This window comes from Pseudochaenichthys georgianus, chromosome 3 (genome assembly GCF_902827115.2).
Source record: "Pseudochaenichthys georgianus chromosome 3, fPseGeo1.2, whole genome shotgun sequence".
Taxonomy (NCBI): Eukaryota; Metazoa; Chordata; class Actinopteri; order Perciformes; family Channichthyidae; genus Pseudochaenichthys; species Pseudochaenichthys georgianus.
Window position 1 is genome coordinate 45,399,630 of NC_047505.1, and position 18,684 is coordinate 45,418,313.

An 18,684-nucleotide genomic window follows, 5' to 3' on the forward strand; every position below is an offset into this window, starting at 1 on the left:
ATTTATGGTATCATTTCCACATATTTCTCTCCATTCTTCCTTCTGCCAACGATGTCGCAGTTTCTCGTCTCCCGTTGTTGTGCTTAGTGCGTACGCATGGGTTAGAGTTTGCGTGGAGGACCGCACATTTTCCCGTCAAGTTAGTATTTTATAAATCGCAAACATTGCGTAGAAACTGGCGTACGCCATTTTTTGAGCGTATATCCCTTTATAAATGAGGCCCCTGGTGATGTTAAGGAAGGGTTCTTACGGTCATTAAAAACCTGGAAAAGTCTTGGAAATTCTAAATGCTAATTCCAGGCCCTGGAAAAGTTATGGAAAACAATATTTTTCACAAAGTTTTGGGAAATTCATGGAAATGTAACTAAAGTTGCATCAAATATAATTTATATTTTATCTAATCGGTGAAATAGCAATACTATAATGAGAATAAATACTGTATCGTATAGTAATGAAATGTAAAATGGCATTTAACTGACGAGGTATTTTGCTGGTGAGAGATTTTAGTTGCTTTAGCGTGTAGAAGCTAGTAGCCTATTTGACTCGCAACTTTAAATGAACCGAAAATAAACAAGTTTCAATGTTTTTAAATATTGGATATGGTATGTTATTGGTTATGGCCATGCTATTATGATTTTCTGATTATTGAAATGTATACAGTTATGTTTCATATGGGTGTTTCCATAGATCTATCTCTTTATTTCCCCCTCAAAGTGCACCAGATTGATGCATTTAACTCCAAACGTGCGTGCGCACGCGTTAGTTTTAAAGACCCCCATAGAGCTCAGTTTATAACTCGAACCCTTGGCAGATATGCTGTACTGCAGGGTAGCGTGTGAATTTTACTCCAGGTGTAGCTACAGTCTTATTTAAGTGTTGATTATATTACTCCAAATCTACGAAATAACTAAAGGTATTACATAAATGTAGTGGAGTAAAAGTACACTATTTACCTATTAATTGTAGTGGAGTAGAAGTAAAGTAGCAAAACGTTGAAATACTCAAGTAAAGTACAAGTCCCTCACAAAAGTAGGCTACTTAAGTACAGTAGGCTACTGGAGTAAAATGTACTTAGTTACTTTACACCAAGTGTGTTCGAAAAACATTTTACTGCTCAATCATTATGTTTCTCAAGTAGATATTCTTGATAATACTTGACACGTTTTACTAAGAATTAACTAAGAATTAATAAGAATTTACTAAGAATGCAGGTCTTTTATTTAAAATGCTATATTTTACAGTTTTCCAGCATTATGTTATATTTGCTTCTTTTACTTCTTTATTATTTTAAGTAATTTACTGCGACGCTGTGAGGTGAAACAGAAACCAGTGGGTCACTGTGCCCATGTGTCACAAGACAATTCAGGAAGTGCCCAGCAGACACAGCTAAGCAAAACGCAATGAAGATACTAGTAACTTAGCGGACACAAAACAGTGTCGGTGCGGTATAGAAGACAATTAATGTGGATGTTGCCGGACTCCGTAACTTAACGAATGTTACCAACATGGACAGAGCTGTCAAAATCGTCCTTTTCTCGGTCATTTTCTTGGCATCGCAGGTAAAGTGAATGGATTTTAATAACAGAAACAGCGCTTAAGCTAACTAACTGACAGGCCTTAAAGCAGGATTTAACGTCGAAAAACACCAAAACAGTGACTCTTTTGACTCTATAATATTAAAGTATATTGTTAATATGTAGTCAATACATTTGTATTACTATGTTACCGTGATGTCCGGCCGGGGAAACAAAAGGGAAAACTGACTGCTGTCGACGAGCTAGCGTTAGCTCAGTTAGCCGCAGCTTGACCAGTCCAAGCCAGAAACCTACAGTTTTTGAGTTTCACTTATGTGACATGTTTAGTGATAAAATATTACTTATATAATTAACACTGACGTTTAATTTTAGGCTTGGCAAAAGGTCTTTACACGACGTCCACTGTCAGGATACCAACATGGCCATTTATTTCAGAAATGATAGATTAGATATGTAGCCTACTTATCCCAAGTTGGGAAGTTGTTTTGCCACAGCAGCATGTTTGACAGTCATGGTGTAAGAAGAAGAATTACAACATTTCTTAAAAATCCAAAAAAAGAAACAATAAAAGCAAATGTATACATGTTTACAGTATAAAAGACATATCTTCAGAAGAGGATAATATACACACTATAACATATACAGAATATATTTGAATATTCTTTAATTTACGAATAGATTAAAGGGACAACAACACATTAACACAGTAGCTTTTAAATAAAGGTCAAATGTATCCTGGGAGGTAGTGTTAACACTTAATTCACTATACTTTATGCCATGTAATTTAAGCGGTTATTTATTCAACGCTTCAATGCATTAAGATTAAGGACAGTAAAGCTCCTGCTGAAACTTGTCTTTCCGCACAATGAGTTTCTGTACCTGTCACCAGAAGGAAGGTCGTAAAGTGCTGCAAGATTGGATGATCCGGGTCATGTGTGATTGTAAATGCTTTATGGATTAGGGTTGATGTAACACAATCGGTAAGGTTAGGGGTAAGAATACCAGAATACCAATGAGCTTGTGGTTAAATGAATGATCTTTTCGTGTACTCTTATTGATGAACAAAGACTTATGGAAAAACAACACAAAACAGAGGGCCCCAGGAGAACTCAATCGATATGGCTACAGAGAAACTGTTTTAAAGATAGGTTACTGATTTTACGGAAGTAATTGATCACCATTCAATTCAAAACAAGTCCTGATTCCAAAATGAATCCTAAATAACAATAAGACATTTCTTGCCCAACAGATAAACTGCCAAGAGGCCATCTTGCGCATCTCAAATGGGAATACAGCGAGGGATTACTGCATCGTCCACAATCATTCCTGGACACCCCTGTCAGAAACCCTCGATGCTGCCGTAAGTTTTCAAAAATAGTTTTGCATTTTAACCTTAAAGGAAATAACTGTTGTTTTTACAGTAACATACATAATTGTCTTTCCAAAGTGAAAATGGGACTTCACAATTTTAAATCACTTTGTATCTTCACTTTGCCAGTTGCAGTATCCACTGGTGAATTTGACCTCCACCGTGCTGTGTAACACCTCTGGGGTCAATCCAGATTTGGTAAATGGCAAAGCGGTGGTGGTCATGGGGGGAGACTGTGACTTAAGCCAGAAAGCTCGGGTTGCTCAGAGCCTCAACGCTACAGCTCTACTCATCGCCAGCAACAAAGCATTGGTAGGTAAATTAGAGTTACACCAATCTGTATTTATTAAATAGATTTCAGGTTTTTATTCAACTATGTGAATCAAATACTAATGTAACATGTAAGATTAATGCAGAACTGATTCTGAAATAAGGAAGTGACACACCAGTGGGAATAATGTGGGGATTTCCAGCTTAAATTATGGAAAATACTGAACGAGCTCATTCAGAGATACAGAAGTGGGGTGCTACAGTGGCCCAGGCATGTGTCAATGTTTACCTTCTGGATATCGGTATCGGTGATTTATCTAACATTAAAATACACATTATCTATATCTCCAGTCCTCATGTATGGCTGCAAGTAACAGTTATCATAAAATATTTTATCTGCAGATTTCTAGCTTAATATTTGGTCTAAAAAATTATGTCCATCTTTTTTTTATTTTTTTAAACCCAAGGAGATCTCTAAAAGTCTTGGGCTGTCAGTCCAAATCCTAAATATATGTATTTTAAAATATATAAAGCAGAGGAAAACAGCATAGTCTGCCATCTTTTCATAAAAATGCAGATTGCAGCGCTCTCATTGATTTACTGTCATCTATTACATTCGTGTCGACAACATACCATGCATAAAATGACTCAACAAAGGCAAATTAAGAAATTCTACCAAGGGCATTTAGTTTGTTCATGGTGTCAGGGAATAATTTGTCCTGCATGTTGACGCAGATGCCCAACCTTAAGGAAGGGCTGCCCTATAGCATTTTGTTGTTGTTACCAGTTTATGACCGGGCAACTCTCGGTCAGAGATAGTTTATTGTTGTGGGACACCTGGAACACATCCTTCTCGGGGGTTTTGATGACCCCGAGGTGTAAAATCCTCTAAGCCAGGGGTGTCAAACTCAAGGCCCGGGGGCCAAATCCGGCCCGTGACCTAATTTTATGTGGCCCGCAAGAGCTTGCAAAGAATATAATATACAATACAATTGGTGTAATTGTTGAATATTTACTTTCAATTATTTGACATGTCGTGACATGTCTTGTGAATTGTTCGGCCGAAGCTCCGAATAAGCCGTCAGTGTTTGCCATCAAAGCTCCAGCTCTCCTCGTGTCTCTCTGAGTCCTGCTTCCAATTGCTTCAGAAGTTTCCCCCACACATGGTAATGCTTCTCCCTTTACAGACCACTCCAACAGCCAATGACTCTGAGTATGCAAAGGTCCATATTCCACTGGCTCTCATGAGGTACAGGGACTTCCTCGAAGCACAGCAGGTGAGAGCCTTTATTTTCCGCTGCCATTGAATCTGGTCATGTTACCACCCCTTTTTAAAAAGGGTCAGTTGATACAGAAGGTCGAGTTGGATGCACAGTTTCCCTTTAAACGTTTACTCTTTGTGTGTGTGGTGATTTGTTTTTTTTCAGATGTTTGGTGATGTGATGCAGGCGAAGCTTTATGCTCCTCCAAACTCAAAGATCGATGCAAGCATTGCGGTCATGCTACTCATTGCCATCGTCACGATCGCCTTGGGTGGATACTGGAGCGGGACATGTGAGAGGTAAGACAGATACAGAGCAGTATCTATTTTATTAAATCAAACTACAACACATTTTGGAGGATTACATAATTGCTAAATTGTTACTATGTGGTGTTATAAGACTGCTCTTAGGCCAGCACTAACAGCACATACTCTTAACAAAAAACAATGTTATTCAGCTAAATTAAAGTGCCAATAAAGGATTCTCAATAAATGGAGTGTCAGTTTAATCAGTGGTGTCAATGTTCATGAGTGATGTATGTGTGAGTGTAGGTGTTGTAAAGTGCATAAGAATAAAGCAGCATAATAAACCACCTGTAGCAGGAAAGGAAAGACAGCTGCAGAGAAAGACAGACAGCCAGCAACCTATTAACACGCCGACTCGCCGAGACCCTCAGGTTACACTAATGACCCCCCTGCACATGCTTTCTTAAAGTAGAGCTATCATATCTGATTGCAAACAATTTTATGTTCGACCCCCTGTGTATTGGATTTGACCTTGTAGTACTCGTTTTTTAAACAAAAACCAAATGTTTTCTTTCCTGTGTGTGACAGAGACCGGCTGAACGGTGTGTCAGGAGGAGGGGGAGAGGGCAAGGCAGACAGCGGAGAGCTTTTCCTCTACTCTCCTCTCAAAGTGGTCTTCTTTGTCGCCTTGATGTGTGGGATGCTGGTGCTCATGTACTTCTTCTACAGCGTGCTTGGTGAGTGGCAGGGGGAAAAGAACATCTCTTTTTGTGCTCTGTGGGAGAAATAATATCTGGAGTTTACGTGATGTGTGTTTCCTTTTTCCCCAGTTTACGTCATCATCGTCATTTTCTGCCTGGCGTCTGCCTCTGCCCTCTTCAGCTGTTTCGACGCAGTGTTGGATTTAGTCGGTTGTGGCACTGGGAGGTATGATCATCACTCTTTCCATTAAAAAAAACAACATTTGCAATCACACACAGAAAAACACACATGAGGTGTCCACAACTAATAGTTCACATACTCTGATGGACCCCCAGGAAGTACGCCGGACTCCGAGGAAAATATTCGTTGTGTCCAAACGGCAGTACTGCAAGTCCGTGATGTCCCTGGGCCCGGAAATACTTTTTCCCATTGACTAACATTGGGAAAGAGACGTCTGTAAATCGTTGGGATAATTATTTTTAAACCAAATCAACTACCCAGTATGAACATTTGTATAGCCCTTATTAAAAAAATTCGGTCCTCAATTTGTAAAAAGTGCTAATAACGTTATTCTGTGAGTTATTTTCCTCGGCATTATGAACGCGCATCTGACAGTGGGAGCTCGGGGGGCGGGGCTTAAGGGGCAACTTAACTGTGCATGCTCTATGAGCGCACATACAGGTTCTTCTGCTCTGACAGCCAGGCATGACGGGTAAACTGTGACGATTTGCTCTCTCAAAAGTTGGGCCATTTTGTCCTCATGCGCCAATGAGCAGCTCTCATAGGAAAGAACGAGACCCCGCCTCCCACGCTGTATCCAGTTCTTATTTTACATCCATGTGAAACCCTCTGTAATGGTCACACATGCAGAGCACACAGCACACACACAGTGAAATGTGTTCTCTGCTTTTTAACCCATCCTAATACCAGGAGTCCAGTACTAGGAGCAGTGGGCAGCTATTGTACAGCGCCCGGGGAGCAATGGTGAGTGAGGGGGGTGTCCGGTGCCTTGCTCAAGGGCACCACGGCAGAGCAGGAGGTGAACTGGGACTTCTCCAAGTAGCAGTCCACACTCCATATTTTAGTTCTGTTCGGGGACATGAACTGCGACCCTACAGCTCCCTGTCCAAGCCCCTACTGACTGAGCCACTTCCGGACATTGACCTCCTTCTTCTAGAACTTATATATAGAACAACAACATGGTTGGCCGTGATGCATGTGAATGTCACCAGACTGTTGCATGAAAACAATAAACAACACTGCTTGTTGTTTGAGCTGAATCCTTAGTACTGAAATGGAGCAAAGGTAATCGATAAATAGACAGAGCAGCTTGTTATCCTGCTTCCTTTTCGTTGTTGTAAATAGAATGAAATCAGACATTGTGCTGACAGTGGGAGGATGTGAAACTGATGTGTGTGTTAACTTGTCTCTGAATTGCAGAGGAGCCTCAACTGCTGAAAGTCTATTTATCCTAACTCTCTGTGTCTTTTTCTAGCTTCTCCATCCAAAGTCACAACTTCTCAGTGAGGTCCATCATACTGGCTGCTGTGTGCATTACCATCGCTGTGGTCTGGGGGGTCTACAGGAATGAGGACAGGTACTGTGACAGGGACACACAACCATCACATGTTTCGTCTGTTTCACTATCACCGCAGCAGTTTCGGTGGTGAAGCAGGAAATGCTTGTTGGTTAAAATCAAGCCCCCAGGAAGTGCGCCGGTCTCTGAAGAAAATATTCGTTGTGGCCAAACGGCGGTACTACACTTCCATATCAGTCAAGACTTTTTCCCATTGACTAACATTGGGAAAGAGACGTCTGTAAATCGTTGGATACTTTTTTAAAAACTAAATAAACTACCCAGTATGAACACTTGTATAGCCCTTATTAAAAACATTCGGTCCTCAAGTTGTAAAATGTGCTAATAACGTTATTCTGAGAGTTATTTTCCTCGGCATTATGAACGCGGATCTAACCCACGGGACCGCGCCACCCGGCACGTTCATGTGACGTGTTCAGTACTACATGAGTTTTACCTTTACCCATCGATGCACAATAAGAACGGATTATATGAATACTTTCGTGACGTTTCGCTCTCTCAAAAGTTGGGCCATTTTGTCCTCATGCGCCAATGAGCAACTCTCATAGGAATGAACGAGGCCCCGCTTCCCACGCTGTATCCAGTTCTTATTATACATCCATGGGTAAAATAGTCTGGTAAACTCCCACAATGCAGCAGCTCTCCTTTTAATATTGCATCAACCAAGTCAATGTTATTTGTTTTTATTACATGGCTTAGTTGAATACTCGATTCTGATTGGTCAATTCAGAACATGTGACACGTTGTTAATCCAGAACAGACAGACCGCTGTCAAGCACTTATTGACCGTTGTTAAGGACGCTCACATCTGTGTTCTTTTCCCCATAATGACCGCGTCGCTGCACATTATCCCTTACATAACAGAAAGTGATTGTGCCGTTTTTCATTTCTATCACCATGGAAAGAAGAACGTAATGTCTTAATGGTAGCATGTTGACATACTACATTACATACAATTTAATACTGTATTGGAAAGCATGTTGAATCAAAATATGTTTAATTGTAAACCTTCATAAGTATTTGAGGATATAGAGTAAATGTTCTAAGAGACATGAATTATGACTATAGTTTTAGGAAGCATTTTCCAAATATAAAATTAATTGGCTTAAATTATAATAACGCCACTCACACTGTTGATGACGTTAATGTGGTAATTATGTTGGCAGGGTAATTGCAGCTCATTATATTTAGTGGTGGGTCAGTGTTCCCAGAATAGCAGATAACATTTCCAGCCTACCATTTGTGTTTCTTTTATGATCTTATTTTGAATCTGAACGTCAACAGGAGGGACGAAGCCAAAGTCTCCGATCAAACATAAGGCTGCAAATACATTTGTAATCATCCGTCTTGCTCTAAGCTATGTCTGGAAGAATTCTTCGCACTTTTTATTTTGTTTCAAACAACATGTAACTTGATGCGTTCACTTTTTTTGTAAAATGCAAGGTAACAAAAGCTATAACCCTGGTTGTCTCTTTGTAGATGGATCTGGATCTTGCAGGACCTCCTTGGCGTTGCTTTCTGCCTCAACTTCATGAAGACCATTTCCCTGTCCAACTTCAAGGTGCCTCCTTCCTTTGGTTCTGTTCTTTCACCATTTGATTTGATTCTCGGGCTCTTTTTTATTCTGTGTTTTAAATATGTGTATATGTATAACACCCCGCAGTTGTTTAAGATAATTTTCTCTTTGCATCAATATCACAGACTTTTGTATATGTCCTGTCACTGGCATTCACGAAGAAGCATTGTGAGTATTTTGTCTATAATTAATCTGCATTTGTTCCCATCATGGCACAGATCTGTGTGATTCTGCTGAGCCTCCTGCTTTTGTATGACGTGTTCTTCGTCTTCATCACTCCTTTCTTCACAAAGGTATGAGCGTCTTTTTGGTTGTGTGTGTGTTTGTTTGTTTGTTTTCCCTCGGAGCTGGAGCATTTTCGAAAACAACTTCAAATGTGTTCTTAGTTCAACCCCTTGTTGCCGCAAATGGTGTTGGCATCTAGTTAACATACTTCACTGATACACAAATCCACATTTGTATTGAAAAGAGTGATGCTTTGTAATAATTATAATACATTACATTTATATAGCGCTTTACAAGCAAGTAAAGAAGAAAACAGATAACAACAATACGAACTGTACAGACAACTACATAAATAAAAATACCTAATATCATTGAATAGGAGATGTTTAAGCAGCTCTTGGGCCTCCTTCAAAAACGTACCATAGCATTCAAGCCAAAAGCTAGCTTTGTTGGGCAAACTCCCGTATCACATCTGTTCTCTGGTAAAGCAGAAAGTTGCGGGCTGCTATTGTCTGAGATCGCAGGATGTGGTCTTGTTAGATGTGCTAAGAGAGAGGACTGTCTTAGGTACGACGGCTTTTATGTGCGCAGCTCCACTTGCTTGGAACAGCCTACAGTCCAAATTGAAATTGAGCAATTTTATTTCTCTGAATGTTTTTAAGGCACGTCTGCACCAGATGCTTTCTGACACTATGGGTGTTTGTAAGTGTTGGTGAATATGTAAATATGATGTCCTCTATTGTTTGTTTTTATGTTGTTTTTATGTTTCATGTGGAACTAAATTGATGCAGGTCTCCCTTGTAAAAGAGATCCATGATCTCAAGGGACCTATCTGTCTAAATAAAGGTTTGAAATGAAATGAAAAGGTTACATACAGACAAAACACAGAAACATTGTGATTTATATCACAGTGCGCACCCACAACGTACGCCAGCTATCAACTTTAAATATGGTGCAACTTTGAAACATTTATGCCCAATGTCGCCTATAAATAGCTAAAGAAACATCCCTGACAAGTATGTATACTAAAGAGTAAGATGATATGAATGTTTGGCTTCCTCTATCAACAGAATGGAGTGAGCATCATGGTGCAGGTGGCTCTGGGCCCGGATGCATCGGGAGAGAAGGTGAGCCTGTTGGGGAACTCCACCAAATGCACACATATCTAATTCCACATTAATTCCTTTCACTTTTGTCATGACTGATGAGTGGTTTAAAAACAAAAATGAATGCACAGCCTGTTTTGTTATTGTTGTAAATATCTAGAATCATGACAGAAATGTATGAATGCTTTAGATTTGAGGAACATTACTGAAAACAGGCACTTCTTACTGTCCTGGGATCGCTTTTTCAGTGCCGATAGCCAAGACTGTTTACTTTAGTCGGGGACTGAGTTAATAATTATAGAGTACATTTGTTTTCAAGTCGTGGACAACAAGCTCAAAGCGACGTTTGGTGGAACTCCCCTTCACGCTGTCGTGGCTTCATTAACACCCGTCGTGCTTTGCTCTGCTTGTTGTCCACGCCCTGAGCGCCCGACAGACTGATTGACTAACTGTGTGTTGGGGTTGGGTGGGCTTTGTCGTAGACGCAAGGTAACATGGTGGAGGTCCCGGCTGAACCCCAGGCTCCCTCTGAGAAAGTAAGGCTTGATTTGTTCACCACCCACTTCTTCTCTTAAAGCCACACCATGAGGTGGGTGGGAAGGGATTGGGGTTGTAGAAGTGTATTTTGTCAAAAGTTTAGTATCAAATCGAATTTCAAATGACTCAATAAAAGATCAGCACATGGCGCTTTTCTGTTGCTACAATGTTACGAGACAAACAAATGATGCTGTATTGATTTATTTTCTCCATCCCTACTGCCCACCCTGCCCTTTCATGTTTTTAATTATAAACAACCGTTGCCTATTACCTGCCTCCTTTTGAAAACAAAGTACCATATACTATATACGCTTTTTACTTAACCCAAGAGTAAAATAATAATTAATAATTCCTTACATTTATTATAGCGCTTTTCCAGATGCTCAAAGCGCTTTACAAATACACATTACACATATCATACATGCAATGGTCACTGTGGACAATACCCACAGGAGCAAGTTCAATGTGTTCAAAATGTGAAGCAAGGGAGAGAAAAACACGTAGAGTTCTCAAGTTGCATTCTCAACACTGCTCAAGCATAATCAATTTATTAGCAGTTGTTGGGGGTTTAAAATAAAAGAGTCTTCATTTATATTCCATTTGGGTAAAACACTGATTTAGCATGAATTATTTAAGTGTTTTTCTTCAGTTAGAGGTACCAGGAGGTTTCGGTAAAGGAATTGTAAGCCATTGCTGGATAACTGAAGCAGTGCTTCTCCCAGGATTCCTCATGAAACACAGCTTATGATGGTGGATGTTAGGTTTCCTCTGGGACATTGTTACGACAGAAGTAAACATCTGTGTGCCCAGAGCAAAAACAGTTTTCAGCAGGGTATTCTGTGAACCTTTAGATAGTGTGTTTGTGAGCATTTGTGACTGCCATTCAAACGTTTGAGAGCAGTTCATATAACCATTGTTTAAATCTCTTGGTATTTTATTATGTGAACCGAAAGATAGACCAAATATATTCAGTCAAATTGGGATAGCCGTCTAACAAGTAACATGTAATAGCCAAGGTGTACCTGAGATGGCAAACAGATGGAAGTAAGAACATATTAAAGCAATATACTGTAGACTAAAATGTCAGCTTTTAGTAATATATGTAGAGTGGAGAATTGGGTTTAAGAAGTATAGCACAATGTACAGCTCTTTGTATTTGGATGCATGCAACACAATAATTCTACCGTCACATTTGTCCTTTCTAACATAACATTTCTCTTGCTTTCTCAGCTCCCGGTGGTGATGCGCGTCCCACGGTTCTCGGCCTGGGCGCAGAACCTGTGTATGATGCAGTTCTCCATCCTGGGTTACGGAGACATCATTGTTCCAGGTCAGGTTAAAGTGTCGTCGTCACTGTTGAAACTGTGCCTGATACACAGCTAGGGGTGCAACAAGTAATCGATTAAAATCGATGACCGAATTAGTTGCCAACTAATTCAGTCGTCGATTCGTTGGTGACGTCATCACGTGTGTTTTACGCGCAGTTAAGCTCCAACGTTATCGGCCTTTTTATCGGTACTGGTGGAGACATTTAAAGTGGACCTATCATGCTATATTTGAATAATATATTGTAGGGCCATACCTATATAAAACATGTCTGTGAAGTTTTTTTTTCAAATCGATTAATCGTTTCATTAATCGATTATCAAATGAGTCGTTTGTTGCAGCCGTAGGGCCAGCAGTGGCTGGTGGTTTTCAGTGTTCGAACTCGGAGAGGAATATAAAGCTTTATTGAGTTAATCTTCTGTTCTTCATGATTGTGGAGTTATTATTCAGATTCTTTTAACATGTTTTCGGTTGATGCAAACACAATAACTTCGCTGTCCATTTCACAAACTGTCAGCATCCTAATGATACCTGTCCATATGTATGTATTCCATACTCGTGGGTTTGCTATCCTGGCTCCAACATGGTGGAATGAGCTCCCCATTGACATCAGGACAGCAGAAAGCTTACATCCGGCGCAGACTGAAAACTCATCTCTTTCGACTCCACTTCGAGCGATAAAATGACTAACACAGCACTTATATACTAATTGTAGTGACCACGATATCCATCTGTTTTTTGTCCTTTGTTTGTGATTCACTCGTGGGGCTGACCGAGGAATAGACGCGTGTAGTTTGAGAGAAAAAATATAGAAATGTCCAGATGCGATTTAAAAGTAAGATAGTTTATTCCAAGAAAGGCAAAAATAAATAAACGTTTTTAAACAAACTATTTGTCATATAAACTGATACTTCAATGTTAAAGGAACAAGAACCAAGCTGCAAGGTCTAAAGACTGTGTGCTTCAGTCAGCCACACCAGAAGGCTGCAGCACCTCGACCTGCAGGAGTAACGCACTCAAATTAAATAATAAATAATACACACCACAGAATCTCAGGCTATGTACTCTAAAAAGATAAAATAATATAAACTAAGGAAATCTCCTACTCTAATAAAGGGCTGGCTTATCTAAAGCCAGTTGAGTAGCACTATGAAATGTCTTAGCTCTATGAAACCTGATGTACTTATGATTCTGTTTTCTTCAAGTTTGTATCTTGTTGCTCGAACGCACTTATTGTAAGTCGCTTTGGATAAAAGCGTCAGCTAAATGCAATGTGATGTAATAAACACCAAAACACAAGATCCATAGAGTAATAGTCTGTCCAATAAAGGCAGAAATGCAAAATTCTGTATATATTTAGTGTCAAATATGAATATAGTGAAGAATTCCCTTAAATGAACCGTGTGTTTGAAGTCACTTGCTGGTTTAAAATGAGTGCTATGTGTTTCTTTATTTGAGCTTTAACGGTATCGACACCCACAAACTGCAGCAGTGATTTTGTGCTAAGAAATGAAATGATAATGGCAAGAATGTTTGAGTGTGCTGCATTTCTCAACGTCTGCATCCTGATTGGTCCAACAGGTCTCCTGGTGGCCTACTGCAGCAGGTTTGATGTGTGGATCAACAGCAGAAGGAAGGTCTACTTCGTCAGCTGCTGCATAGGTACACCTCAGCTCATCTGTAATGCATAGGCTGTTAATATAATTGAAATGTGTTCCAAGTTGATTATGCATCTCATACATTAAGTGCTGTTGGATTACAGCCCTTAATAAGTGCAGGGTTTACAGTATTGCTGATAAAGTGAGCAGTATGTCACCGTCAGACTGTCAAATACTGTACATTTCATGTTTTTTCTATATATTTCCTATATCCATCTTAGCTTTACTGCTTTTTGTTGCTCCACTGAACACACTAACACTTCCTTTCTCAGTAGTGAGGAAAGATCTTACGGTATTATAAATGCGTTTCTAGTGTTCTCCATACCTTTGCTATATTATGAAATGCTGATATCTTTCCACTAGGTGTCTCTGGTCTTTTCTCCCCATTTTAAGCAATTCATTCATATACTTTTACATTTTCACTGGATTCAAAATCTGATGTTTCTGTGTGGTGCAAGTCTTAGGTTAACCTTTTCTCTCTGCTTCTTTGTTGTCCGTCTCTGATTCCTCGCAGCCTACTCTCTGGGAATGATCCTGACGTTTGCAGTGATGCTGCTGTCTGGGATGGGACAGCCCGCCTTACTCTACCTGGTGCCCTTCACCCTGATCACCTGCGCCGTGGTGGCTGCCTGCCGGGGAGAGATGAGTCAGTTCTGGGCAGGAACCACCTATGAGGTGAGACAGAGAGTTCAAAGGGATTCTTCACAGTGTTGGCACAGGAGTGGAACTTCCTGTTGGAACCTCCCTTCTTTTAAAAGTCTTTCAGTGTGTTTCTGGAGAACTTCCCTCAACGTCAAGTACCCAGCAAGGCTCATCACTGCTAGTCACTAGGAGGATGTTATACATATGTGCTAATAGAGTGCCACAGTGACGCGTCCTAAAACCCGAAAGTAAACTCCTTCCGGATAATTTTCTAATCATAAATCTATCGATCATAAATCTATCGATTCGATTTATTAGAAAATTATAAAAGTAGGGTAGACACATACTTGTCATGCCAACCCTCCCGATTTCCGCGGGAGACTCCCGATTTCACTGCCCTCTCCCGGTTTCCTCCCGGGGTCATATTTCTCCCGATTTCTGACCAAATCAGATTTACTCACGACTGTTTCCACTCTGACTTTAATACAGCTACACTATTGTTTGGTTTCCATGGTAGCGCGTCTCTTTAGCAGCGCGCGCAACTGAAAGTCTGAGAGGGTGAGGCAGATAGTCACAGAAAAACTGAACAAGAATCGACAACTCGACCCTCTGCGCACTCCTCTCCTGTAAAATACAGGTCTAGCCCACACATGCTCCATCAAGGATGGTGCTACAGGCCGCAAGGCAGTGCCCTTACAACTACAATAAGCATGTTAATGTTAATCTAGCAGCTCCGGCGATCCACTAGCATCCGCTCGCTATTTTCCAAAATCCTATGGTGAAATTGCATTGGTTTTTGTCGAAGGAACCGGAAGTGGTCAAATGCTAACTTACTTCCGGGTTTTACGACGCGTCACCGTGGCACTCTACGCTAACTTGCTGCGAATGCACAACAGATTAAAGAAAAGCATCTAACCAGTTTCCCAGGCCAGCCCCGAGAGTTTGATGCTTCATTTTTGAAGACATCCTGCAGGTCAGGTTTTTCTTGGTTTAAAGGTGTGGAGGTGTGTCATGCTTTTCCGGTTATTACCCGTCCCCTTGTGTTATGTAGCTTTTTCTGCATGTAAACGGTCTGCAGAGTCACAAACCCTCAGAGTACACCATGTAGCGAGTAAAGCTCTAACATGAAAAGCACACCCTTACAATGCCAGTTATATAACCTGCGTTACTTCCAGTTGACACAGCAACTGTGTTGTCATGCAGAGCAAACTGAGAGGTAGCCAGTCTCACCAGAGCAGATGAGGCTCTGTAAAGAGAAAGTCAAAACTGCATCAAGGGAAATTACTCCGGGCCGTTTTCCCTTTTACTTTCCTGCTTCATGTCTTAATGTTGAAGATTATGTGAACTACGTTTACATCTTAGACTTTTTTAATGCATGATCTACAGCCGAAAGAGAGATATGTTTAATGTTAAGAGAAAGGGAAATATAATCAGCAGTTTTGTATGTAAAGTGTGATTTAGGCTTTAGGATGTGTCATCATCAATCAGCTCTCTGCAGCCAGAGGTCCTGCGCAAACACTACAGTATCACTCTGCTGTCACTGCACTTCATTCAGGCTTTAGAACTCGCTGTGAGTCGACCACCTGAAGTGTATTGACCTGCTCTACTCGACTAGATATTGTGCTGTCTTTGAAGAACTGAATGTACAGAAATAGAAAGACTTCTGTTATTCACATGTTCTTAACCGGACATGTGTGTTGACGTTACATCCAGTGCAATAAACGACACAGCAGCTTTTTGGCATGATACAACTATTATGTTCTGCCTCGCTCGTGAGAGTAACAGCTGGCGAAATGACGGCCTCGCCTACTGATTTTAATTGAACCATATATCGAGACCGATTGTCGATTTTCCAATGATTTAATGTAATTGTTTGCCTGAATGGCCATCGTAATCGGGCTCTTTGAAGATCCAAGAATCCACGGTTTTCAAAAATGTCTGATCGGATAGGCAAAAACTTCAGAATTTGTATTGGCGGCCAATCAAATGACAGCGTTGTTTTCCCCTAAAAGTGGGCGGGGCCGTAATTTTCACCCAGAAGTGATGCATGTGTTTCTCTCATCTATATGTGTGTCATATATGTATATGTGTACATGAAGTCACTTTTATAATATAATAACCTGCAGTGGCATTATACGACAAATGTAGGCATTCTCCCTTAAAGAAAACAGCATTACATACTATGTTTATAATGTCATAACATTTTAAGGGAAATTAAGAGTGGTAGAAAACAAAGGTTATTCAATATTCCTGAGAACAGAAACCTTTTTGTTTTCTGCTTTAGCTTGAATAATTGTTGGAGCCCTGTGTATTACAACAGCTAGCAACTTAAATGCACCTGCTTATTTATTTGACTATATAAAATAAGCAGATAAACCTTGGAGTCTTTTTTTATTGATATATTTGAGCTTATTTTCAACAGATATGTTTTTAAAACCTTCCTAATGTTTTTGGATCCCTTTTTATGACATTCAGTCCAACATTAGTTGCAGCTATTGCTTGTAAACCATACAAATAACTAAGTGTGACTTTAAATGTCTCAGAAACAAAGGCTGTCTGGAAGTAATAGTAAGGTACGTTTATTTATATAGCACATTTCAGACGCAGAGGCAATTCTGCGGCAAGTGCTTTCCTGATCATTAACACATGATAGTAAGAGAGGAACACAATAAATAAACATAATGGAATAACAGATTCATAAAAACAATGCATTAATGAGATAGAAAATAGTTTAAAAACGACTTTGTAAATACGGTAGGTGCTAAAACAAGTTAAAGGGCTTCTGGGTAAGCAGCTCTAAAAAGTAGTGTTTTTAGCCTCGACTTAAAAGAACTCAGCGTTGGTGAAGACCTAAAAGCAGCTTCGACGTGTTTGGTTCTGAGCCGGGGAACAATGAATAAGCCCGCCCCCGATGATCTCAGAGCTCTGGGGGGGCTCGTAACAGAGCAGCATGTCAGACATATATTGGGGTCCCGACTCACAAACCATTTAATGCTTTATAAGTTAGCAATATCATTTTAAAATCGATTCTGTAAGCTACTGGTAGCCAGTGCAGAGATCTGAGTACTGGGGTGATGTGTTCTACTCTTTGTGTTTAGTAAATACGCATACATCCATTGACTCTGCTAACAACTTGTACCCTGAGGTCCTAAATAAGAAGAAACATCTGGGAGAAGGTTGTATTGATGTGTATGTTTGTGTTGAGATGCTTGTCCTTGTTTGTGGGAGGAGGAAAATAAGAGTAGGAAAGATATAACTGTGACCTGGCTTCATCTCCACCAGGTCTTGGACTCTTCCAGGGAGCCTTTACTGCCAGGTGTGATTTTAACCGAGACCTTTCCCCTGCATCGCTCCTGCCTTTAAAGTGTTGCTTACCAGTGCCTTACCTTTTCTTATCAGCTTCTTTTGGTCCTTTTCCTTTTGACATTTTAACCCCTGAGTTCCAGGGTCAATGTACACCATAACCAATGTTATACCTTTTTTAAAACACAAAGAACAGTAGAGTGTTTTACAATTACTGACCACTAGGTGTCGTCAGTGGATTGAAACATAATCTGATATGTGGCCCTGGAATACCATTAAGCTTTTTATTTCTGCCAAATTGTTTTGTCATTCTTTCTATAGTTCATGCATCTTTTCCACTTAGCGATAATTGTAACTTGCATCACTCCATCCTTCATGCAGCTACCAACATGCTCAGGTCGGCCTCTGCATGTTGTTGCCTGCGTTCATTCTAATGTATTATCTCTGCTGTTTTCGAAAGCACTGCTCACCTGCTGTTATATGTGCAGTACGCTTTAAAACATTTTTAAAACTCTTTGTCTTGTGTATTTCATGATCCAAGACATTACATTGAAAGTTATTTACGTTCCCTTGTCTCTTTTCCTCAGAGGGAAGAACTGACTACAGCGTAGAAGGAGAAAAATGCTGATTCACAGTGTTGATGATGGACTCTACTGCTGGCTGCCATTTTTTTTTTTTTAATATTTAATTTGCAAATTCCGGGGAAACCCATGTAAACAGATTCTCTCAATATGGGTTCCTTGGTCTACTTAGGTTTGTTGTAAGGCTAATAAATATCGTGTAGGCTTGTTTAGTGCCTGAAAGGTCTGTTAGGCTCACGTTCAGAACACTCCATTGACTTTGCCTTGGTGATGATAAAACAGAATGAGAATGCACTTTATATAATATTCAGCTTGAAGGTTGTTTCATCAGGGGTACGGTGGGTTTTAAATTACTCTAGCTACAATATGATACTTTTTTGATAACTTATGGGGTTTATGTGTAACCTGTTTGTATGATGTGATTTATTTCATTGCCTTATATTAAATTACCTTGTATTTAATGTCCTTGTATGTGTACTTCATTACTTTTTGAAGCTGTAATAAATATACTTCAGAAAAGAGAACCTTCCTGTAAATAAACCGCACACAAGCTGTTCTGTTGGGGAAGAAATTGATCCAGTGGAGAGGGAAAGGGCTTATGGGGCTTTTGTGTTTTGTGAGATAGCCAGGGGCAAGAAAGTGCCAAACATTAATCAATAACCTCTTAAAATGTATTCTGTAATAAAGATAGTTGACATTGTGAAGAGGATAAACCAGCTGGTACAATGCCAACTGTGACATTTAAATCAA

The 18,684-nt window shown here is 40.0% G+C and overlaps 1 protein-coding gene across 3 annotated transcripts; it reads left to right on the forward strand.

Annotated features, from left to right (window-relative positions):
• The first annotated feature begins 1,342 nt into the window (after nt 1–1,342).
• LOC117440300 (signal peptide peptidase-like 2A) lies at nt 1,343–18,395 on the forward strand. 3 transcript variants are annotated; one of them, XM_034076608.2, is made up of 17 exons: nt 1,343–1,559; nt 2,785–2,895; nt 3,034–3,216; nt 4,362–4,451; nt 4,602–4,735; nt 5,270–5,418; nt 5,512–5,608; nt 6,879–6,980; nt 8,460–8,541; nt 8,775–8,849; nt 9,852–9,908; nt 10,370–10,423; nt 11,655–11,754; nt 13,332–13,412; nt 13,923–14,083; nt 17,333–17,366; nt 17,941–18,395. In XM_034076608.2, the coding sequence occupies exons 1-17, from the start codon at nt 1,506–1,508 to the stop codon at nt 17,979–17,981; spliced, it is 1,605 nt and encodes a 534-aa protein (XP_033932499.1). In that variant the 5' UTR covers nt 1,343–1,505; the 3' UTR covers nt 17,982–18,395. The 3 variants fall into 3 exon arrangements, with proteins under 3 accessions (XP_033932499.1, XP_033932505.1, XP_033932512.1); XM_034076614.2 differs by lacking the exon at nt 17,333–17,366; XM_034076621.2 differs by lacking the exon at nt 10,370–10,423.
• The last annotated feature ends 289 nt before the right edge of the window (nt 18,396–18,684 follow it).

Excerpts from the sequence above, each read along its gene's own strand:
- LOC117440300 (XM_034076608.2), top strand. The coding sequence starts at position 1,506 with ATGGACAGAGCTGTCAAAATCGTCCTTTTCTCGGTCATTTTCTTGGCA. Across the intron at positions 5,609-6,878 it reads GTCGGTTGTGGCACTGGGAG|CTTCTCCATCCAAAGTCACA; the intron begins GTATGATCATCA and ends GTCTTTTTCTAG. Across the intron at positions 13,413-13,922 it reads CTTCGTCAGCTGCTGCATAG|CCTACTCTCTGGGAATGATC; the intron begins GTACACCTCAGC and ends GATTCCTCGCAG.